At 42.4% G+C, this 24,978-nt stretch overlaps 3 protein-coding genes across 4 annotated transcripts in view; 2 read left to right on the top strand and 1 right to left on the bottom strand.

The window, feature by feature from the left end:
- Window positions 1-13: 13 nt before the first annotated feature.
- On the top strand, window positions 14-10,157 carry utp3 (UTP3 small subunit processome component). Its single transcript, XM_052075705.1, has 16 exons — window positions 14-181; window positions 919-1,006; window positions 1,749-1,793; window positions 2,085-2,141; window positions 2,219-2,348; window positions 2,426-2,494; window positions 3,557-3,678; window positions 3,767-3,919; window positions 3,996-4,067; window positions 6,622-6,662; window positions 6,736-6,832; window positions 7,841-7,975; window positions 8,698-8,834; window positions 8,904-8,967; window positions 9,740-9,847; window positions 9,923-10,157. The coding sequence occupies exons 1-16, from the start codon at window positions 165-167 to the stop codon at window positions 10,010-10,012; spliced, it is 1,425 nt and encodes a 474-aa protein (XP_051931665.1). The 5' UTR covers window positions 14-164; the 3' UTR covers window positions 10,013-10,157.
- A 787-nt stretch (window positions 10,158-10,944) lies between these two features.
- Window positions 10,945-13,085, bottom strand: ppcs (phosphopantothenoylcysteine synthetase). 2 transcript variants are annotated; one of them, XM_052075726.1, is made up of 5 exons: window positions 12,976-13,085; window positions 12,199-12,727; window positions 12,030-12,133; window positions 11,226-11,666; window positions 10,945-11,192 (listed from the first exon to the last, which is right to left on the bottom strand). In XM_052075726.1, the coding sequence occupies exons 2-4, from the start codon at window positions 12,716-12,718 to the stop codon at window positions 11,340-11,342; spliced, it is 951 nt and encodes a 316-aa protein (XP_051931686.1). In that variant the 5' UTR covers window positions 12,719-12,727; window positions 12,976-13,085; the 3' UTR covers window positions 10,945-11,192; window positions 11,226-11,339. The 2 variants fall into 2 exon arrangements, with proteins under 2 accessions (XP_051931686.1, XP_051931687.1); XM_052075727.1 differs by having other exon boundaries at window positions 12,199-12,724; window positions 12,976-13,069.
- Window positions 13,086-14,650: 1,565 nt separating this feature from the next.
- Window positions 14,651-24,978, top strand: part of foxj3 (forkhead box J3) — a 116,544-nt gene continuing 106,216 nt past the window's right edge. The window contains exon 1 of the mRNA XM_052075693.1: window positions 14,651-14,942. The gene's annotated coding sequence lies outside the window, so the exon portion shown is untranslated. The remainder of the gene's footprint in view (window positions 14,943-24,978) is intronic.

Raw genomic sequence — 24,978 nt, 5'->3', positions numbered from 1 at the left:
CCATACACTGAAGAAGAAGAGTTTGCGGAAGCACATGTTCAGACCATAGCAAGGTGCTCAATGTATACTACTCAGCACTGAGTAGTGTAACTTATCACTTATTCTGAACATCGTTAACGTTTTGTGTGCATCTATTGTCAGATGCTCTATTGAATTCCTGCACAATGGTTCGAGCATTAAGGTGAGTCGGGGCAGGGTTAGCTAACATCAATGTAAAGTCACGTCTACTTAACGGGACATGACAAAAGTAACAGTTTACAACGTACAGTGTTTTTAAACTGAGTTTATGAATTGCTTGCTTTGAACGATGTTTAACTTAAGTCGTGCATTTAACAATTACCTTTCATTTTAGTCGACAGTGTTTCGTAACATTTCAGTCGACTAATCTTCAGTAAATTTAGACGGCAAATAAGTCGTACAAAATTGAGGCATCTCTAAATGTTCTGTAAAATCAGGTTATCTTCTAAATATCGTGTTCAATTAATTCATGCCTCTTGCATTTAGATTCTGCTGCATGTTCTGCCTTGTTACCTTTACATCTTTGCACTCGCATATAACTAGATAAGAATATTTAATACAGGTATTTTTACATGTTTTAAAATCTTCATGCGAGCGCGTTGGTTAGCGAGGTTGGCTACCTCAAAAGTAGATCTTTGGTTAAAAACGGTTGGACACACGTGACGTTAAGTATTTCTGTCTGTACTACAGTATACCACTCCTGCCAAGCTGGGCAGCAGCACAATGGCCGTTTAATTCATGTAAAGTGTGAAAAAATATATTTTAATTTTATTTAATACTGTCATTCTGGATGTTTTCTAAACGCAAAACAGCTTAATCTGTATTAGGCATTGTGTCGCACAATGGTAGAAAAATGCATTCATGTTTCCGCCCTCTGCCATGTTGTTTTTCTGCTAATAGACGTAAAAAGGTCCGGAAGCCAATTAAACAGCAAGAGAATGATGAAGGTGACCCAGAGGGATACAAAAACATGGCTATCCTTGACAACGTAAGTAGTATTTTTCTGATTTGAATTATATTTTGACTATTGATAACATCTGTTTATTTATGTTCAGGTTTGAATTTATATATTAAAATTGCTGAGGCTGTTGATTTAGTCTTAACTAGATGGCTGGCACTTGCCACGTTCAAACTACGGTACTGTATATTTATGACCTTACGGCGCACCGTATCAAAGGCGTACTGTGAGTTACGGGTGCCGTTTCTGTGTTTAACATAGACGCATTATAGTCTTGGACGCAGACATTGTATAATGTGCGTCATTGTCAGAGTCAGTCTCGTTGCCAGCTTTTCACAATCCAGTCGCAGATTGTGGTGTTACTCACCCGGCGCTGCCTCAGTTTTTGTAAAGGTGTGTTTGCCATCGCTCCCTTCGGCGCTCGCAACTTCACTTTAGCCGGTTTCTGTCGTTACCATGGCAACCAAGCACAACAGTCGTACTTATAAGATTTTTGACACCGCTTTATGACCACATCACCAAAATATATTTATTAACTGACTGCATACCCATAAACGGAGTAAATTCGGGAAACGGTACCAGGCTAGTGAGTGATTAATGGTGAGTAGATCATATGAAATTATCATGACAAAAATTCTGTTCCTAAAACCTTGGATTAATTTCCATCCCTTTTTCATTCTCGTAGTTGCTGTTGTGTGGGAGCAATTAATTGTTATAATATATGAATGAAAATGTATGCATTGATCCTGCATTCTTAAATTTGTCACCTCAGAACTCCAAGGACAAAATCGATGAGTTTCACGATGAGAAGGTTGAGGTAAGTTTCTAATCATTATACCTTTTCATGGATCCAATGGCATTTAAAATGCGATTAACTGTTGCGATCAAACACAAAAGCTGTCCAGCGCCATTTAGACAAAACTAGTTATGCCTACAAGTAGGGAGCATTGTGTGATGGTGCCTTTCCTCTTCAATTTATGATTGAAACACGATTGATTACTCTAATCGGCAACTTCATTTTTGACTATTAATTACTTGCTTTGATCATTTGTGTTTATTTTTATGATTCATTTTTAACTGTGTCTACATTATGGTCTTTTCCACACAGGAACTCCTCAACAGAGGAGTTAAGTTGCAGAGTGATGAGGAGGAGCTGGATGATGAGGTTTCATCCCATTTTCCTTTTGGAGTTTATCATTAGCCCTTAAGAGTTCCAGAGGAAATTTGTGCTTATTTCTGCAGGAGGAAGTGATGGCCTTGGATGATTCCGAGATGGATGATGATGATGACGATGATGAAGATGATGAGGAATACAGTGAGGATGAAGAAGGCACCGATATGGAGAGCGATCTCGAGGGCAAGAAAGAAGAAGGTGAGACATGAGTCCACCAGGTACTGATTCTGATGTACTTAAAGCTCGGTTAACATTGTTTGTATTGTCCTCCTCAGAGCTTCCCAATGAATTAGCATGGGGCAACAAGAAGAAGATGTTCTATGACTCCGACTATGTGGCCACAAGTGAGAATACTGGATTTTTTTATATGATGTCACGGGTTGTTATCAATCAAATTCAAATTGACATTACAATGCAGTAGAATGTAAATTTCAAATTGCAAAGGCTGCGATTTTATGGGGGAAAAAATTTGCGTCATATTTTACCTATAGATAGATGAATCGTTGAAATAAGTTTACTGCATAAGAAGTGCCGTCCACACATTTCCATATAATTTTTTTCATGAAACTGGCGGCCCGGTAGTCCAGTGGTTAGCACGTCGGCTTCACAGTGCAGAGGTACCGGGTTCGATTCCAGCTCCGGCCTCCCTGTGTGGAGTTTGCATGTTCTCCCCGGGCCTGCGTGGGTTTTCTCCGGGTGCTCCGGTTTCCTCCCACATTCCAAAAAAAAAAAAAACATGCGTGGCAGGCTGATTGAACACTCTAAATTGTCCCTAGGTGTGAGTGTGAGTGCGAATGGTTGTTCGTTTCTGTGTGCCCTGCGATTGGCTGGCAACCGATTCAGGGTGTCCCCCGCCTACTGCCCGAAGACGGCTGGGATAGGCTCCAGCACCCCCCGCGACCCTAGTGAGGATCAAGCGGCTCGGAAGATGAATGAATGAATGAATGAATGTTTGCATTATTACAGTACTCTGATTTATGGTTTTACCGCACTTGAATTTTGTTCAAGTTGTCGTCGTGATCGCTGAAATGATTGGAAGTCAGTGTTTTGTAACTTGCGTGTAACATGTCTAAATGAAGAAGATAAATAACCGTCTTTCATATTAATTCCTGCTTCATTTGCCATTATTATTGTATCACAACCTAACTAAGCTTCAAGACCAAAATATTAATAATAAATCTGATATTTATTGTAATACAGATTAATTTATTGCTTTTGTTTGCGAAAGAATCAATTGGAAGAAGACCTTAAAATGAAGTCTCAAATTAATTGCAATGTTGAGGAACAAAAATCCCAATTTGATTATTTCGCAAAATTGTTCAGGCCTAATTGGAACATTGCAAGGAAAAGACATTTTCGGTGCAGCAATTCACTGCCAGTAACAGGTTTCCATTTTATGTTGACAGAGGGTAAGTCTCGCGATGAGTTGGTAGCCGAGGAAGAAGAGGAGGAAGAAGAAGCCAAGAAAATCCAAAAGCGGTTGGCTGAACATCTCAGTGAGGAGGATTACGACTTAAACTTTTTGCAGGTATTTCAGATCATCAATTACCTGCCGTGAAATGTGGCATCAACCGCGTGAGTAACGACTTGTTTGTTTCATGTGCCTCCACATAAAGGAGTTTGCTCCAGAGGAGCAGACCGAGGCGACAGTTGTGGAAAAGGAGAACATCGTTAAGGACTTGAAGCAGATGTCCCAAAAGGAGAAAATGAAACTGCTCAAGAAGGAGTCGCCCGAGTTGCTTGAACTCATTCAGGACTTCAAGGCGAAGGTACACAGGGAGTGATACAACTGCTTCGTAAAAGCAACCAGTGAGATGGATGCTGAACAGAATTGTTGATGTGCAGCTTACAGAAATGAAGGACCAGCTGCAGCCACTCATGCAGATGGTCAAAAATGGCAAGATCCCACCGGGAAAGGTGACCTCTTTTACCTTTCGATTCAAAGCTTAATCAATGTGTCTGGTGCAGATAGTCCAAGTTTCTGTCTAGTCTTCTTATATATTATATTAATTCTTTGACTTGTGTGTTGTACTACAGTGAAACTCCTTTACAACGAAACCTACATGGGCAAAAATACCACCATAGTGTGAAAAAACTTTCATGCATGCAAGCCATTTCCACTTTTCTGCTGCGCCTACGACGAAAAGTCCCCTTGTTCAATTATACGAAATCTTTTTCTCTGCTCTTGCCTCGCAATGAGATTCACTAAAATGAAAACAAGCCTTCCGCAAAAGTCTAATCCAACCTCAGCATGCCACAGCGACCTATGCTGCTTCGTTCGGAAACGGCAAGACCAACCACCACACTGGTTTACACATGCGTCTGTTATTGTTGGTTTCAGACGCAACGCGAACGTTATATTGCTAAAATGGCTACGAAACGGCCCTTTGCAGACCTAGGAGTTAAGAAAAGCATTCACGCTTGAAGACAGGATAAAAGTAATAAAAATGCAAGATCGAGGAAGCAAAGTAAAACACATTTTGCAAGAAATCGATGTACCGTATTTTCACGACTATAAGGCGCCATGAAAAGTCTTCTCCAAAATGGACAGGACGCCTTATGGTGTGGAGCGTCCTTTATATGCGCTGAGTTCCAAAATCTGACTGACAGCCGACACGCTGTTTATATAGAGAAAAGGCGGAAGTGACTGTGGCCAGGCATGCGGGAAAGAAGTCGGCCAATCAGGGAAAGGTGGGCGTGTATATATACATATATGGAGAGGGGGGGGGGGAGAGAACAGGCAAGCTAGTCCGCCAATGGGCGTGTAAGTGGACGCTAAAGGGACGCCACAAGCCAGTACCAACACTTGTATTGAGTGTGGCAATGTGCATTGTTGCAAAACGACTCCGGTTTTGGTTTCTAAGAACCCTTGAAAATAAATTCGACAAAGAGACACGCCTACGAAGCTCAGTTCAAACTTAAAGCCACCGGTTATGCTTTTGGCATGCGTGCCCATCTCACAGTAGCGGTGAAAAACCAAGTCAAGCAAATGAACTCTGAGCTTGCCGTTATTCCCGGAGGCTTGACTAAAGAACTCCAACCGCTGGACATTGGCATCAACCGGGCGTTCAAAGTAAAGTTGCAAACGGCATGGGAACAATGGATGATCGGTGGCAAACACAACTTTACAAAGAGTGAGAGGCAGCGCTTGGCGAGTTACGCCACAATACGCAACAACGAGAGGGAACGCGGCGTTTTTGATGGATTACGGTACTTGCACAATTGTTCAATTCTTTCTACACACACACGCGCTGCCACCATGTTTCGCTCTGTTCTTTACTTTCAAATGTGGGAAAGCTTCACACGAGAGAAATGTTGACTTTGCTGTTGCTGCTCTTTCTTTCCGCTCGGCAATGCGTAGCAACTCACACTAGCATGTGATGCGTTCAATGACAACTGGGATGTGCAGTCCTCTGCTTCTGATACAGAGGATGAGGACTTTGATGGATTTCTGGGTGATTATTGATCGAAAAACGTGAGAACATTATACGATGGCTAAATAAAATACACCCGAACTCAGTTCTGCTTTCGTTGCCTTTTTAAAAACGTGTTTTTAGCTTGTATCTGTATGTCTTGGCATGCTACCGTATGCTTCAAGCTAACGTGTTAGCGTGCGCGCATGCATGCCGTGTGTTTAAGCTGGCGTATGTTTTACCACTGTAAAACTGCGCCCATTGGTACAGTGCGTTCTGTCTATGTGTAAAATACAGAAACGTCACCCATTAATGAGACTGCGCCCAACCGTACGGTGCGTCGAATAGTCGTGAAAATACGGTAAGTGAAAGTGAATGCTGATCGTAAATTTCGCAATTTCTTTCCCGCTTTTTTTCTTTCTACACTGGCTATCTGAAGTGTCAAATAAGTGTGTGCTCATATTTATGCACTATGTATTGGAATAAAAATAAAGGGAACACACATGCCTTTTGTGTGTGTGTGTGTGAGATAAAATTTGATGAAGTGAAAAGCCCCCTTTTGTGAAAAAAATCTTGCTACAAACATGATTTCGTTGTAGAGGAGTTTCACTGTATCTTACTTTTTAATTCTTAATAAAAACATCGGCTTCTCTATTTGGTTATCATCTGCATAGTTTTCATAAGCAAAGGAAAACGACAATAAAGTAAGTCACTGTGGAGTGATGGTTGTATTTTTATTGTTGTTCTGCCGTTTCTGTGCACCACCTACATACAGTGTATTGTATGAAGTTCTGTCCTTACAAGCTACAGTTTGACCTCTGGAGCTCCACCCCAGCTCGTCGTGTAACGAAAACTGTACACAGCAAGACAAGAAATATGCTGTGTAATGTGTGTTGTAATTCTTCTCATTCTCATTGGGGAATATTGACGAAAGCACAGATGTTATGAAAACATCTTGGAATTGTGGGAAAATGCTTCGTGTTCTTTAAAAGTTAGGCATGTCTGTTCAGATCATTGCTTCTACTGAACAAATCCTACTCTGCTTCTTTTTCCAAAAGGGTGCCGACTACCTGAAGACAAAACAGCAGCTTTACCTCAAGTGAGTAGAGTAGTTTCAAACTCTGAAGCGGTCTCGCTCGCCAAGTCTTGATCTTTAATTCTTCCCGTTTCAGTTATTGTACGAACATCAGCTTCTACCTGGTGCTCAAAGCCAAACGAATCCCCGCTCACAACCACCCAGTCATCGAACGACTGCTCACTTATAGAAATGTAAGTCTTTACCTCTTCATTCATTGGCTAGTATTACAGTTTATCATCGTTTCGTGCTTTTTGTCCATACTTTGGAACCCAGACACACTGCAAATACACCCATGCCACCATCAATTACCGGCTTGCATTCTTCACTTGAATAAATGAAGGCCAGAACTCAAAAAGATGCCTCCTTTGCTTACCCATTAGAAATCAAATAACTGCTGTCACCAAGTGGCTGTTCTTGCCTTGACTATGACGTGATAATAGATAGATAGATAGATAGATAGATAGATAGATGGCATCTGTAAAGCAGAAGTTTCTGAAGTGTTGAATTTGGGTTCAAAACATTTAAACGAAAAAGATTATCTACATGGCATCCGTAAAGCTGTTATGTACAGCAAAGTTTCATCATTCAGGAGCAAAAGCATCTCAATATTTCAACAGATCAGATCAAGCTGCTAGATCATAATTGTTTCGCACAATATTCTGTCACTGTTCTAAAACGGTTGGCACTTAACGGGTTGTGATTTGTGAAAATGGCTGCCACTGAGTGAGTTGAATGCAACAGTGAGACGTAAAAGATGGAGATGTGAATTTATATTGGCGATTTGCATTATGGAACAAAAGCTGACTTGCAGTTTGATATTGACCCCACCCTCAAACCAACATTACAGTGCCACGAAGTTAATTTAACACTGCTCAACACCGACCCAAAGAGAATCACAACGTTGAATCTAAAGTTGAAGTTTATAATAATAAACACCTTTCAAAACAATCAAGGAGACTTTACAAACAAGAACAATAAAACCACAGATAAAATTATATAAATAATAAAAGAAGAGATGAATTTGAACGTTGCATGCGATTTTGAATCGGTGGGTTTTGAGATGGGATTTGAATGTGGGAAGAGAATCAAAATTAGGGACGTTGGGTGGATGTATGGAGCATTGGAACAAAAGCTGTTCAACATTGACCTGAGAAAATTGTTCTAAGACCTATGTAAAGCTGAAGTCTTCTTGCCTGCAGCTCATCAATGAATTGAGTTCAGTTGATGCCCGCCTGGCACCGCAGTACAGCAAGCTGCTGGCTGCTCAAGAGGAAGAGATCGCCAGCAGACCAGTGGCTCAGAAGAAAGCTGCCGTATCCACCAAAAATGACAAGGTGAAAAAAAAATCATTGGCACTAATGGACTGCATGCACCATTTCCGCATTTGGGATACGACGACGTGCTAACTTCCGGGTAACTAATGCATAGCGAAAACATTGACAGCGTCAAACTCTTGGAATGAGATCGAGTTGTCATAAATTCTGAATTACCTTTCTAATTGTTCCAGTTATCCAAGTAACAATCCAAGCATCTATGTCTTGATTTATTGAGCCATTTGCAGTTTTGCAAGAAATGAGGTCTGCTTGTGGATGAACTTGCACAACATTTTGAGATGTTCAACTCAAATTTGTTCATAGACCACAAAACAAGCCACCACTTTCATAAAGTGTTCTATAAAAGAGTGAATAAAATGGATTGGAAAGCCTTTATTGTTACGCTCTATGGTGCATCTGCAGTAAAAATTGATGTTGTGAACTTCAACAACCACAATAAAATGATAACAATAACTTGCATTTAATCACTGCCACTCGACACAGCATGGGCTGGAGGGGCTATCCCTACATTTCCACCTAGAAAATCTAATTATTATTATACTTATTGCACAAGCCATCACATATCACACATCTAAAGAATGAGGATATTTTTCATCTAGATGGCGTCACCGTAGCTTGAAACGAGCGAAGACCAGGTGGAAATGTGTCAAAGTGTTGCCTTGCATATGGTCCATTACTGGGGGTTAACACAGATGCTAATGAGGGCACGTTTATGGATGCAGGATTCCGGCAAAGTGGTGGCAGAGACAGGCACTGCCTCTGACTCTGACCTGGACGAGGAGGCAGCGTTGCGATTCTACAGAGAAGTGGAGGAAAGGATGAAGTTGAAGAGGAAGAACAAACCTCAGAAAGCTGAAGAGTAAGTATGGATTGTGAACTCAGGATCCCCCCCAAAAAAATGTTTTCTTCATTGTTGACATTGTTGCAGGATAAAAGATGTGGATGAAGAGGAGGAGTTGGAGTCAGAGGCAAAGAGAGGCATCACGTACCAGGTAAGTGAGCGTTGCAGTGATTAGTCAAATAATTCAATTCGATTTAAAAAAAATCGAAACAAAATCTCCCTTCATTTTGCGACTGCAGTCATGACCGCACAAATCACAATGTTTAGCAAAATCCATTTTGATCTGATGACCTGTTTCTAAAAACATTCAACAGCTGTAGGCACGGTGTCATCTAATTATCTCATTGCAGGATGCCGTATTGTTGTGCGAAAACTCAGTTACAGAAATATCCCACCTTTACTGGGTTATGTGTAAAAGTCATACCAATAGCTGACAACTCTGCAGTTGTAATGGGTCAGTTTTGCAGAATCTATGTATGAAAGCGGCTTCTCTGACTTTGCTGGGTACTTGTGCATAAAAGACCCACAAATACAGTAAAAGGCAGTTCTCTTGTCGTACTCCAATTTTGCGGCATCGATGTGAAAGACGCTGATGGTCTTTCACAGGATTCCGTGTAAAATGCAGAAAGCACACAAATAGATGCCAAATTCGCTGTTGTACTGTGGACGTTTTGCAGAATATCTGTGCGAAAGACTTGTGTGTCATAATGCAAAACAGATTCACAATTCAGCTTTGCAGTTACAGAAACATTAGCTTTTCCCCCCCAGAGATTCTGCAAAACCACAGCATCAAAGCTGTAAACAGAACCCAGCGTAATATTTCATCAAACAAAAATAAAAGCCACACCACTTCCCTTTTCAACGATGGTGCTTTCCAACGTCAAAATGTTTCAAACACATCCTAATTTTATGCCTTGTCCCAGATGGCTAAGAACAGAGGACTCACTCCCAAGAGGAAGAAGATTGACCGCAACCCTCGAGTCAAGCACCGGGAGAAGTTCAGGCGGGCTAAGATCCGCAGAAAGGGCCAAGTATGTACTCGCTTCGCCTGAACGTAGTTTCAGTGTATGCTTATGTTCAATATTGACCGGTTGTCTCTTCATTAGGTCCGTGAGGTTCGGCGGGAGGAGACGAGATACAGCGGAGAACTATCCGGTATCCGCGCAGGTGTCAAGAAGAGTATCAAACTCAAGTAACAAAAGGAAAGACCATATTGTGCCGCAAAGCTTTGTCACACAGAATCTGTTTAAGAATTTGAAAAATCGAACCGTGGTAAAACATAGTTGTGTAACAAAACTGACATCATGCCAAGTGAATAAATGTTTTGCAATCTTTTTAATACGTTAAGAGGTTAAGAACAATGTTAGAACCAACGTTGAAATAATAAAATGTCAGTCATTGAACATTCCTGTTAAAGTTAGCATGAACATTCAAATCCTAAATCGTTTAATATGAATGATAATTCTGTTCAATAGTGACATTTAAACAAGAAATAGCTGGAAAAGCTGAAAGCATAAAGGACGCAATGCCAAAATAACAATCGATCTGCTGTGTCGTCATCAAGGCTTTTTAATTGTATATTTGACTCAACATAGGTTGTGGCAAATGTATTTTTAAACTTGCTTAACATCAAAAGGTAATTCAATAAAGGTGTGGGTTTCAGATCTCATCAAGCCAAGTCAGATGTAAAAAAAAACAAAAAAAACCCCAAAAATAGATCCAAAGTAAAAGTGATCACAAATTAAACTTGGCTTCTTAAAGGGGAAGTCACAAGTCAAAAATGTTCTTTACAATATGTTCTATGTGGCCCCAGTAATCTGAACATTCTGATTAATACTACATTTGTGGAATATGAATTAATCAGCAAAAATCCACCTGTTTTTATCCAACTCAGCCAGCGGCTATTTTGTCACTTGCTGTCGACTGAAAATGACATCACAAGTGTCTTAAGGGCTCAGCTTGCGAACGATATGACCAAACCCAGAAAATAGGTGAGCAGTGGTTGTTCGTTACCTGAGGAACTGTGATGTCGTTTTCAGTCAACAGCAAGCGTAAATGGCAGCCCTGTCAGATGTATAAACATCTTTTCTTTTTTTTTTCCAAAGGAGTAGGTAGAAGTAAATAACTTATCTAGTCCTACCCCTTATTATTATTATTATTATGTGTGGATTGCGCTGCTTCATTCATATTTTATAAAAGCATTATTAATCAGATTGCTATGTTTAGACTCGTGGGGGTGTATAAAACATTGTAAAGAAAATGTTGGATTTGACTTAGCCTTTAAGTTCTGCAACTTGTTTAGGCATGAAAGCTTTGGGCGCTAAATTATTTAGCTCCTTTACATTCATAATTCTGAAACCGCATCAAGAAATTTCCCTAGTGTGGGACAAATAAAGGATATCTTAAGACACCTAGATACAAACATTGCACATGATTCTTTGCTTTGAATTCATGAATCATCCCTCTTCGACTGCAAAGCTAAGAATCAAGACAATATCCAGGTGATGATGACAGTGATGGCGCTCAGCCCGCTTGTTGCCCAATGAAGTGCTTGTGGGCCGCGGTTAAATTAGTCACGAGCTTCTCCTCGATCTCCACCTGGTTGTCGACGTCCTCCTTGGAGAGGACCACCTCGTGTTGGCTGGTGGGCGTCACCACCACCACATGGCCCCGCCGTGAGTCCAGAACATTGGCGACCACCACCTGGTGCCTGTATGTGTCCAGTGCTTGTCGAGCCTTCTCCAACAGGATGGCGGCATCCGTCTCCAGTTTGAAGGATATGACAAACGCCCGCGGCGCCCAGTCTATCACCAACGGCGACAGAATTTTGGGCACCATCTTCAAGCTCAGCTACAGGCAGATAGGGATTCATGGTTGAGATTTTTTTAAATGGACCACATTAGCAGGGTACGCACATATCGACTTAACATTTTGATTGGTTTTTAAAAAATGTGAGCCAGGTCCATTGCTTACAATCATCTTTCAGAGGTATCCAGCAATTTAACTTTTGCTGACTTTGATCAAATGAGATAATCTCTGAGGATATTCATTCAGAGACATCTCATAATTAATGATAACTTGGATCAATCGTTGAGAGACGACGATAATCTGGATTTTTACTGGATCAATCTTTGAGAGACAATGATAATCTGGATTTTTACCCATTTGGACAGAAAAAAGGCGAACAGCGTTTTAAATGAATTTTTGGCTTACTTGAAGTGGTCCATTGGAAGACTGGATTTTGTGCTCTGGCATGTCACACGCGGGGATGTAGAAATCTGACACAGCCGCTGCCAAGTAAAACATGGCCTTGGATCCTAAAATACAGAGGTCTGTTAGTGATGTGTGGACACTTGTTGACACTACAGCTGTTTCCATCTACCTATGCCGCTGAGCGCCTGTGCTGATGCCTTGAGGAGGTGCAGATAGTCAGACAGAGTGCTGAACTCGACGGGAAGCAGCAGTTGGCTGGCTGTGACTTCCTGATACTTCTTCAGCACTTTGGCGATGTTTGGGAGCACCTGCGGGTTCACCACCACACGGTCCTGATCCCCGCCCGAAAACTGCAGGGCATCCAGCACATTGACAGAGGAGAACGTGCGAGCATATGGATAGAGTGAGCGATGCCTGTGCAGGAAGACAACGGCGTAACCGGCGTCCAGGAAGTACTCTGCGGACTGCGCTCCCCTCCTCCCGCTACTGAAATTGTCAAGGAAGCGAACGGTGCGCGACTCCAGTGGAACTTTGGTGCCACCCGATGTGATGAGGACCACACACCGGCCCGCCTCGGCATGGAGCCGGGCGAAGGTGGTCATCCTCTCCCGGACCTCGTCCACTTGCGATGGAGCAGCAAACTCTTCAGCCAGCTTGCCATCGATGGAAGACACTCTGGGTTCTGCCATGGCCTGCTGCTGTAAATATTTGTGGGAAGGTGGGGAAATTAGTTTTTAGTTTTTTCTTCTCTAAGTCTTGAATTAAAATTTAAAACCACTCCCTTTCATTTTCTATTGCACGCCAACGCAGAACACAGTAATAACAAAACCTAACAGCTGTCACTTTTGCACGAACACAAGGTTTGTCAGCGACTTCCTCATGTGTCCGTTTTCTAACCAGGCTTTAATTTGGGAGAAAAACAGCACGCCGTGACATAAAATCTTACTTTTGAATCCAAGGTGTGAAGGAAGATGTGTAAACTGTGGCGCTGATGACCTCGAGTCGCAACTTTAGGACTTCCTGGAACTGAGAACCGCTGTTCTTCGCTTTGTTGAGAAGTACATTAGCGCCCCCAAGCGGGTATGTGTTGTACTGCCATACTGAATGATGAGGGAGGGAGGGAGGGATGGATTGATTGATATATAAAAAAACAGTACAGTATCTACATCCCCCTGTTCTAATGCCATTATTCTTTGGAAAAGAAGATGAGATAACGAATCCCCAAACTTTTGATGGAACTGTTCATAATTCCCTCCACATTGACACCGTATCCGTGTGGTGTTCTTTTGGAGATTAATGTGTTGTGTTTGTGGCATGTGCCATACATTTTGGAATTATAGGCAAAAACTTCATCTTCACTTGACCGCAACATAGTTCTTAGAAAATGCGTTTGGAATATTGTCAGATATTTTATATCCAGTGTATATAGATCGATGACGACATACATAGAGGAATGATTTTAAGGCGATTGTAAGGTCATTTATTTACTTTTCAGTTGAGACAGAGCAAGCACCATGCACAAACACAGAACGTGTTTCTGAGGAAGGGACAAAGTCTTTATTTTCACACTTGGTGCGTAGTTAATCATATTAGCTTTTGAATATTTTTTTTTCATCAGGATAATCTGTGGTAAAATGGCATGATTTTGTTGTTCAATATTTTGCTTTGACTTTCAAAACCAACGCCTAAATAGTACCAGTAATTCATCAACGGGGGACGCTGTTGTATCGCTGAATAGAACGCACTGTCTGCAGCAACCTTTTTCTCTTGTAAGAAGTCACCTGGCCAGTTTTTGCCTGGATATAAATACTTTCCCATTTATCAATTAAACGTGCACTTATCAGAGACTGTCTTATGCTGGAACTGAATGCTGTGTCAGATAAAATTACAGCAGTGTAGAAAACGAGTGACGTTTTTATTTGTGTATATGTGTTGATGGTTTATTATTTTCTTTTACAACTGTGATTTAGGGCTTTATTCATATTGACTTTTTAAAAACCATGCAATAACCTTTGAGTTCTTGTTAATTAGTAGCACAAATAACTTTTGTGCACACACCCAGAACCCTATACCTATTAAAACATCTAAAATCAAATAACACATTATTTGATACAAGTAGGAAACTTTTTTTTAAGCAACAAGGCTAAGACAATGGTTGAATAAACATTTGCTAGGACAATGGGGACCCTCGTGTCGATAAAGCAGTTCAGAGGATGGATGGATGGAGCTATCCGCAAGTATGACATATGTCTGTCAATTTTGCTCTCTGCTTCCCTCTTTAAATATTTCTCTATCACATCATAAGTCAATGTGTATATGATATTTACTGTACATAAATTACAATACGCAATAAAATTATTTTGAATATGGACTGTAATATACAATAGAATATTACAACCATATGCAAAATGAATAACATATAGAAATTACAAAGTATCGAATTCATCAAACATTTCACTCCCCGTTTTGGAAGGACACTGGAGATGTGATTCCTCGCGTTCTTTACCTCGCACTAATTTCAATGGCGGCAGCGGCAGCGACCGAGTTGCGGGTGGTATTGTTTTGGGGGGGGACAACCCTTCGTGCATGTAGACGTTCGCCAAAAAAGTAGATCCGGCTAAGGCTCGTAGAGTCCCGGATGTTGGCTCGGCCGCGGAGCGAGAGGCGAAGCGGGGAGAAGGCAGGCAGAAGCAGAGAAGCAGAGAAGGGACGCCACGGCACCATAGGCACACCGGCGAACCTTCGTCAGCTCTTTGCCCGGGACGACAAGCGTTCGAGCGTGCGGGGGACACTCTCGGGGGAGCCCGTCGGGCCACAGGAGGCGGACGGCGTCAGAAGGGGGAGCAGTTAAGTGCGAAACTACAGCGAGGATTACGCAGACCACCGTCAACATCAGCTCTCTCTCCCCACAGAGTAAGTGAGCCACTCGGGCATGCAAGTTGAACTAGGGCCCGAGAAATAGACGACTTTTTGTCGCACAAAGTGTAGTGCGTTCAAGTTCTCACATCGAGGAGGGAGGAGGGGCGGGCTGGGGGTCGGGGGGCTGGGAGGTTGAACCCAGCGCGGAGGCCCCGGTTGACAGCTTTCCGCTCGCCGTGGCAGGGGGGCGCGCTTAGGGTGGCTAGGCGGGGGGAGACACTCTCTTTTTTGGGTGTAATATAGTGACGTACCCCAGCTCTCTTCCACAGCTAGCCGAGCTGTTTAGTATGCGTGTGCAGTCGGAAGTATGTGTGCGCGTGTTTCTTTGCGTGTGTGTGTGTGTGTTTGTCTCATTTGGCTTTCCTGCGTGCCCTGGTGGCATTTGACTCACAGCTGTTGCAGTGTGTGCCCCCCCCCCCCCCTCTTCCTCTCTGTCAATCGTGTCCTCCTCGCACACCGCCATTGAATTCCTCCCTAACATAAATATATTCATACTTGTGCTTCGAGGCTCAACAAGTGCAGCATATGAAACCCGGCGGCCGGCCACAACATAAATACACCCGCACGACACTATAAACGCGACAGTTGCACCCCACCACCTCCAAATCTCATGACAATGTTGTGTTTGAACATTAGAGGTGTGTCACCCCCACGTGCATGTTAATATCGAGTGGCCCTCGATTTACGACAGCCTAGTTCCTACGGTGACAAATCCATATGTAAGTCAGAACATGTTACCAGCACTTGGGGCCAGAGAGATCGTCTACTGTATCACAGGAATTTGCCAGTTTCACTCAACTGGTCTGAAAAGGAATTATTTACTAAATGTAGCATATGTTTGGTTATCTATCTGCCAGCGACAGTGATAGGCGGAATACTTAATGTGCTCTCTAACCACGACATATCATCATTTCAGAATATTGTATTGAACCCCTGCCGATTCTTGGTGTCGTATTCACAAATTGACCTGTTTCTGTGGAACTGACCTCCAGCTATTTTCTCACAAACTTCCCACTCAGTGTTTTTTTTGTTTTGTTTTTGTGCGTGTCCGTTCTTAATTCCCCATGTAAAGAGGAAAGTAGTACAGTATTTGCTGTGAAGGAAATATGGTGAAGTGATGCATCTTGACTGAGAGATGAGCTTTGCATAATGGGGAGGAGCTAAATTTAGTCTGGGTTGTTGGTGTTAAGTCATGGAGAGTCTTTGCCATGTGCATATATAAATGAGCACTTTGGGTCAAGAGTAATATTGTAAAATGAGTTTTAAATTTTATTTTAGTCTTTTTTTCCTCTTTTTTTTCTATTTGTGCTAGTGCTTGCTGAACTTTACTTCCCCAGATGCACTTTTTGTGATATTTTGTTAGGAATCACTAGTGACTAACTTAGGCTAACACAGTAGTTATGTCATAATTTCATTTAATATTTGTATAAAAACTCTAAAACAGTCAAAGGACAAATACTATGGCAGTCACGGAGCACACCTTGTTGTGTCGCGAGGCATTACATTTATTTCTGCGTCGTGCATTCCTACTAGTAGTCTCCATGTCTGCCATGCTGTCGAGGGTTTCTCTTTTCACATCTGGAGTGGAGTTTGCATGGTCTCCCCGTGGCTGAGTAGGTTTTCTCCAGGTACTCTGGCTTTCTTTTACATTCTTACTGGACAGTGCCGTGTCCAGGTCAGTTGGGATAGGTTCCAGCTTTCTCGTCACTCTGATGACAAATTGTTTCGAAAACGGATGGATGGGTTGTGCATGCCTCCATCCTCTCGCTGTCCCAACTAACCTCAGCCTGAAAAAAAGGCCCGTAATATTAGTCAGCACCCGCAATGAAAGGTCAGACTTGGTTTTGCATGTTAATCACCTTTCCTTTAAATGTGAGTGAGTATTTGTGCTTGCAGCTCCACATATTCACACACACACATACACACACACACACACACACACACACACACACACACACACACACACACACACACACACACACACACACACACGCACACGCACACGCACACGCACACGCACACGCACACGCACACGCACACACACACACAGTCTACACGAAACATTTAAAGTCATACAGTTTTCTGGAAAAGTGAGCTTCACAAATTTTAAGACAGTGGTACTTTTGAAATGCAGCAATGCCCCATGCAATATGCGTACAGCAAAGATCATGAATGTTGATGAGGAATTGTATGCTTTTATTTGTTTTTGACCAATCAGATGCAGCCTTAAATGTGCATCACCATGCTAAGGGAGAACAATATTAAGGGGCATTACAAATACTAGATACCGTATTTTCACGACTATAAGGCGCCATTAAAAGTCTTAAATTTTCTCCAAAATGGACAGGACGCTTTATGGTGCGGAGCGTCCTTTATATGCGCTGAGTTCCAAAATCTGACTGACAGCCGACACGCTGTTTATATAGAGAAAAGGCGGAAGTGACTGTGGCCAGGCATGCGGGAAAGAAGTTGGCCAATCAGGGAAGGGTGGGCGTGTAAGTGGACGCTAAAGGGACGTCGCAAGCCAGCACCAACACTTGTATAGCGTGTGGCAATGTGCATTGTTGCAAAACAACTCCGGTTTTGGTTTCTAAGAACCCCTGAAAATAAATTCGACAAAAAGACACGCCTACGAAGCTCAGTTCAAACTTAAAGCCACCGGTTATGCTTTTGGCATGCGTGCCCATCTCACAGCAGCGGTGAAAAAACAAGTCAAGCAAATGAGCTTGCCGTTATTCCCGGAGGCTTGACTAAAGAACTCCAACCGCTGGACATTGGCATCAACCGGGCGTTCAAAGTAAAGTTGCAAACGGCATGGGAACAATGGATGATCGGTGGCAAACACAACTTTACAAAGAGTGAGAGGCAGCGCTTGGCGAGTTACGCCACAATACGCAACAACGAGAGGGAACGCGGCGTTTTTGATGGATTACGGTACTTGCACAATTGTTCAATTCTTTCTACACACACACGCGCTGCCACCATGTTTCGCTCTGTTCTTTACTTTCAAATGTGGGAACGCTTCACACGAGAGAAATGTTGACTTTGCTGTTGCTACTCCTTCTTTCCGCTCGGCAATGCGTAGCAACTCACACTAGCATGTGATGCATTCAATGACAACTGAGATGTGCAGTCCTCTGCTTCTGATACAGAGGATGAGGACTTTGATGGATTTCTGGGTGATGATTGATCGAAAAACGTGAGAACATTGTACGATGGCTAAATAAAATACACCCGAACTCAGTTCTGCTTTCGTTGCCTTTTTAAAAACGTGTTTTTATCTTATCTGTATGTCTTGGCATGCTACCGTATGCTTCAAGCTAACGTGTTAGAGTGCGCGCATGCATGCCGTATGTTTAAGCTGGCGTATGTTTTACCACTGTAAAACTGCGGCCATTCGTACGGTGCGTCCTGTGTATGTGTAAAATACAGAAATGTCACCCATTAATGAGACTGCGGCCATCAGTACGATGCGTCGAATAGTCGTGAAAATACGGTAACTTAATTAGATAAAAATGCAATGATCCTGCTTATTTTTCCACACTAAACGTACTGGTTCTTTCATGAGATGATAAAGAAATAATTTCTTGAAGTATATGAAAAATATCACATATTGGATGGTTTTCCAGTATTGTGCTGCCCTTGTTGGGAGCAAACATTTAAGATACAAGCACTGCCTGTTAGCAATGATCTCAAGTCGCTGTACGGTGTTCATCTGAAGAAAAAAAAATAGCTGAAGCTAGCGAGTCTAATCACAATTCTCATCCACCACCATCATCTTATTTTCATACTCTCAGACCCGTGCAAATGTATGAAGACTGTCAAAAGTCTTCTGTAAATTGGCCGACTGGTAGACAGGATGCCAAAAACACATGATTAGCACTGAGTGAACATTAAGCGTTAAACATTGATGTAGCGTTGCAGAGCTGACGAGTTCGCTTATCGGTTCAAATCTGGACCCTCTGCCCATGTGTATTTATACACTTGTATGACTTCAGTTTCTCAGTTTCTACGGTCTTTGGGGGGGTTTCGATATTTAATTGCTACAACACCGAATATGCCCATCTGTGCATCATTTCATAGATTACTCATGATGCGACACGCGACAATTTTGGATGGATGTCAATGGCGAGGCTTGTGATTGTGAGTAGGAAGTGGTGGTGGTGGGAGGTGGGTGTGCTTTCACTGCCTCATTTGGAATGCGGCAAGTGGCCCTGTGCCTAGCCCCCCTTCACACTGAGAGCCTTTTTAATTTCTCCCCTCGTTGAAGTGATTATTCAAATGGCTATCCGTGAGGTGCAGTTATCAGACTCCTGGTGGTAGTTGAGCCTGTGGCTACATGCATACTCATCACACACACACACACACACACACACACACACACACACACACACACACACACACACACACACACACACACACACACACACACACACACACACACACACACGACTGTGGTTGGACAGCACACAACAACAGGTACCCTCTGCAGCAAAACCCTATTAGACCACTACGTCTCAGTCCTCAGGTGAAAAATCTATTGCGCTATATGATTGACAGGAGTCAAATTATTCATGATGATGCCAATATATTTATATATTTTTATTTATAATGTAGTAACGTTTTTTGGGGTTGGGGGCTGGTATTATTCAGTACAAATCTAGAACAGTGGTAGCTGGAACACTATCTCTCTGACAATTGTTGACTTTCAAAGTAAAAGAGATCCATCCGTTTATCTGGTGACTCTAGTATGTGCCCTCAGTGGGTTGTGGGTGAACTGGAGCATCTATTGGCAGGTTATACCCTGGACTGGACTAGAAATAAGTTGGCACAATGGTAGCGAGCCAGGAGGATGGAGCACATACAAGACAGAGGATGTCCAATGTTGGGGATCTTTTTCACACTTCAAAAAGAATGAAAATTGCAATATATCTTCTGAAATGTTGAACTAACTAATATACCACAATAACCAACACGTGCGCGCGCACACACACACACACACACACACACACACGCACACAATCGATGTTAGCTTATTTGTTATAGCCTACCACTGCTCGTTAGAGCGTATTGTAATGCCTCCTCTAGTAGTCAAGGATAGACACAGCCGCCGGTGGAGAAATGCATTTTTGAACAAACTGTAATGAAATTACACGAGATGCTGCGACCACAACTGACTCCCAGCTATTGAACCGTTCGCAGGCTGGTTAACGGTTACTGAATTAACACCCGGCCGCTAATCTGTGCTCACAGCTGCCAACTTTACCGTCACTCTGATTCGATGTCTTCCTCTCACATTACTCACCTAGCCAGGCACCACGTTTCCAATGATTTGATAAAACAATCGAATAATCGATAAAATAATCAAGTCTGAGGTCATTGTGTAGTCATAGCCATTCAAAGGGTTTAAATGATGACGACGAATTAGAACTTTAAAAAAAATACTGAAGGTTGTCCTCGTCATGTTCAAGATTTATTACATGAAACCGGCATAAGCATGGGGGAACAACAAAGCGTGAGTTGCAAACCCCGAACCTCAGAATTGTGAGGCAGACCTGCTCAGCACAACTTCATAGTGCTGCCGCTCACAGCACACAGGCTTTTTCATTCTTTGGTGTTGGCTGAATGAGGTGGAGTAAGGTGCAGCCTTATTTCTTTTTGACCTTCAATGTACCACTGGATAATTTTTGGGTGCTTTGACTAGTGCTCATGAATGCTGTTATGTTTTTTGTTTTAAACTCCAATTCCAAAGTGCTTTCAAATTCCTTTGGCATTGAATCTTAAGTCACATCCAATCACACAACTGATTTTTAAATTCTAGTTCACCTTTAATGCAGGTATAAAGCTTTCCCTTCCTTCTCCACCGCTACAGATGCTTCTCCATGCCGACCAGGAACCTTTTTTTTTTTTTTAAATCTCTCCTCTCACTTTCACTTGGAGGCCTAACTCTGAGGAGGAGGAAGTGGCTCAGTCTTCATTAGAGCCGCTGTGCCTCCTCACTAGAATGCAGATGAGGCGTGAAGCCATTCATCCGTTCGGAAGCGCCTCCCCGATTCCAATTTCAATCTTGTTTGCGGTCACATTGTGTGAGCCCACTTCTCTTGTGTTCGAGAAGTCTCTTTACAGGGAGGGAGATCAGAGGGGGATAATTGCACTTAAGTGAACCTCATTTAGTGCTGGCCAGAGCAATTACTGTAACTGCAGTTCTCTGCATTTTTGGGCGATGAGGGGAGCACAAGCAGCTGTCATTGAGTCTCTAAAGCCGACATATCAAATGGTGACAAGAACGACATTGGCATGGCATCATGGGAATGACTGGTTGTTCAATGGATTTTAATTAGTTTTTGCAGGATTTTTGCTCAGCTCCCTTGATTTTCCCCACCACAGATTGACTTAATTAAATGTGACAATTAGACATGCATTATTTTAGTAATAAGTGAAAATAAATGGTTTTCAAGGTGTTCGGTCTTCAGGCAACAGCTCTCGGCTTTGCGGGAGATGCTTCACCATTAATTCAGGAGCCAAATTTTGGAGTTTTGCTCATCCGGTTGCATCTGTATTTTTGTTTCCTGTAAATGAATGCATTTTTAAAGAAGCCATGGATGGATAGTGTGGGAGATGGTGGGTGTGGGAATGCGGTTCAGTTTTCAAACAAACAACTTCTTTACCGTAACCTGCTCAGTACCCTTCTCCCATGATGTTGAGAGTGAATTTAGTGAACCTAGTGAAGCGGCTGCACTTACACCCCCCCCCACCCCACCAAATCCATCCAGCAATTCACCACCTCGATTTTCCTCATCGTGCATTCTCCTCGGCGACTGAGTTGAATCTCTCCGTAAACTGTAAGCAATGACTGCTGCTCCGGTTGCTCGTTGGATGTAGATGAATCTGTGAATGAAAACCCCATTTTGCCTCATCTTAAAGTAATTCCTCAGATAGTTGCCAGGGGGCTTTAATCAACTGCAGAGTGATTCTTAATTCTTTTCAGCTAAACGTTAAGACGTTTTTAATCCTGAAATGCTCTGTGCTTACTTTTTCAAATCAACTCGAGGTTTACAGATGTGGTAATGACGTATGCTGACACAGATGCTATTCAAAAGGTTAATGAACCCACCTAGTGAACCATGTGTTTTTTCCAGATAGATCTCGGGAAGGCATCTGGTAAAAGTACAGCATTTATCTCGGTGGATCAGGCACAATCAAAAGTAAGAAAACAACATTCAGATTCTGATACTATACCCGTATGTTGATATAGACACTGAAACGGTATCACGGCAAAAACATAAAACTTTAGTAAAAGTGGTGGAATCATGGATGTCAAAACGTGGAACTTAAAATAATATGAAATAATGGGATATTAAGTAAGAAAATATTAAATAAGATTGTTGACAAAAATAAAAAAAATCCATTGTCAAGCTGTTATTCAAAAATGAAATGATTCTGCGAGCTGCGGAGATTGTTTGCCATGCTAAACGTACAATGATTTTTTTGGGTCACAAAATGAAGACGTGAAAGACGGTACGCAGTTCTCTTTTATCATCTCTGAGTGATTTGGACTCTTCATAATAGCTTCAGTAGAAAAGAAACAGTAGAGCACAGAGCTGCTCACGGTTCATTCATCTTGTCACGGATCTTTGTTTTGTCATTTTATTCATCAATTAATTCATTTCCCGAACCGCTTATCACGGGTGTGCTGCAGCCTATCCCAGACAAGTTCTCGCCATTTGTGGCTTGAGCAGGTCCCAAGCCCCATCCACTGCACAATATTTGTGAGCTGGGTAATAGACTTCAAGGCTCTTGGATGCCTTGCTTTTTGTGTATAACATCGATGCTAATTTATGTTCACCCATCTATGTTTCGAATAACTGTTTTCTCAGCATTAAGCGAGTGGACATTGGTTGTTTGATTCTTTGTTTTGTTTTTCATTCATTCATCTTCCGAGCCGCTTGATCCTCACTAGGGTCGCGGGGGGTGCTGGAGCCTATCCCAGCTGTCTTCGGGCAGTAGGTGGGGAACACGCTGAATCGGTTGCCAGCCAATTGCAGGGGGCACACAGAAACGAACACCCATTTGCACTCACAGTCACACCTAGGGACAATTTAGAGTGTTCAATCAGTCTGCCACGCATGATTTTGGAATGTGGGAGGAAACCGGAGCACCCGGAGAAAACCCACGCAGGCCCGGGGAGAACATGCAAACTCCACACAGGGAGGCCGGAGCTGGAATCGAACACGGTACCTCTGCACTGTGAAGCCGGCGTGCTAACCACTGGACTACCGGGCCGCCGGTTTTGTTTTGTTTTTCAGTTTTACAAAAAAAAAACTGATTCAACTGGAAGTGACAAGTCAACAGCCCAAAGGAAACAAATGTTACCTTTTATTGAGAAACTGGTTTGCCGTCTGTCAAACCGCACACAGTCATTCGTAAGAGGAATGTACTGTTTTGATATCATGGTACTTTTTTCAAATACTGGCACAATGTGCACATTTTTCACCTTTTTATCAACAAACTGTGTTGACAAAATTGACCAGTATCAACTCTAACAGACGGGTTACATTTACTTAAGGGTGTTGACGTACTGTAAAAAAAAACATGTGACCCTCTCCTTCCCAGCCCTGTATGCAGAAATCAAACGTCACTGTCTGATAAGTGTTTTATACATCACAGCTGGCATCCTCATCTAGATAATTATCAGATTACAGGAAAGAACACAGTTGGGGCATACTCCCCCATCGCTCAGTTGTATAGAAAAAAAAAACACGTTAATGTTGGGTCTTGTTAAGCCTCAGATGAAATCGTTTTGCGGAATCTCCTTGTAAAAGTCGTTTGTTTAAGCAAAAGATACACAGTAATTAATCGTAAAGTGTTTTTAGTTCACCATACTGACAACATACATAATCAGGCGCATCTGAATTACTGCATGAGGACACTTAAAAGCTTGCTGAGTGTACGCACGCGTGCATGCACACACACACAAAATAAATATATACCTGTATATAAAAAGGGTCGGGGTAAGAGGGTGGCAGTGCCTAAAGTACAAGTTATCTTATTGTGACTCATTCCATTTTAGTGGTTTCAAAATGAATCAAGCGTTCTGCTAGCTCTTCCGTTGAAACACATTCTCAGAACTGACTGGGCTAAATTATCAGAAATCTTTACCTAAAAAAAATTATATTGCGTTTTCAAAACCATGCACTTAAGCCACAACGATGAAGGTGACATATAAAAAAAAAAAGGGGGGCGGGGCACGGTTGAGAAAGGAGTCGCGCTTTAGGACTGGAGTGATTAGCAAGCTCCTAAATGAATGAGTAAATGCACCATGCAACCAGTCACAAGTAGACAGCTCATCACTTCATAATGAATAATTTTCCACATTTAAAATCACCACTTGTGATCTCACTTGCGCACTTTATATGCAATCAGTCGCCTACTCCTATGTTTGAAAGCAACCTAATGTGTGGACGGGAGGCAGCACTGCATCTGCTGTATTTTAAGTGTCCATCTGAGCTGAAAATGAAACAGAAGCCAATGGCAAGTAGAAACCTAGAAAACAAAATACAAGCAGTAACGGCGCCAAGAATGTATGCCTGGTTATGCTACTACTGAAGCGGTCATTGTGCCATAATACTGCAAGACAGATTTTATTTTCATCTTCGTCTTCTATTACCCCAATAAGACAAAGGAATAAGCAAGGGAACATTCTTCCATTTTCTTTCACGCTAGTCCTCATTCGGGTTGTAGGTGAGCTATAGCCTATCCTAGCTCACATTTAGCGAGAGGCGTGGTGCAACCTAGACTGGTCGCCAGCCAATCTATGACACCAAAATCATTCATTCATTCATTCATCTTCCTAACCACTTGATCCTCACTAGGATCGCGGGGGGTGCTGGAGCCTATCCCAGCTGTCTCCGGGCAGTAGGCGGGGGACACCCTGAATCGGTTGCCAGCCAATCGCAGGGCACACAGAGACGAACAACCATCCACGCCCACATTCACACCTAGGGACAATTTAGAGCGTCCAATCAGCCTG

Source organism: Hippocampus zosterae, chromosome 9, assembly GCF_025434085.1.
Source record: "Hippocampus zosterae strain Florida chromosome 9, ASM2543408v3, whole genome shotgun sequence".
In the NCBI taxonomy this organism is placed as follows: domain Eukaryota; kingdom Metazoa; phylum Chordata; class Actinopteri; order Syngnathiformes; family Syngnathidae; genus Hippocampus; species Hippocampus zosterae.
Note: the sequence above shows the minus strand (reverse complement) of the source record. Positions and strands in the feature narration are given on the sequence as shown.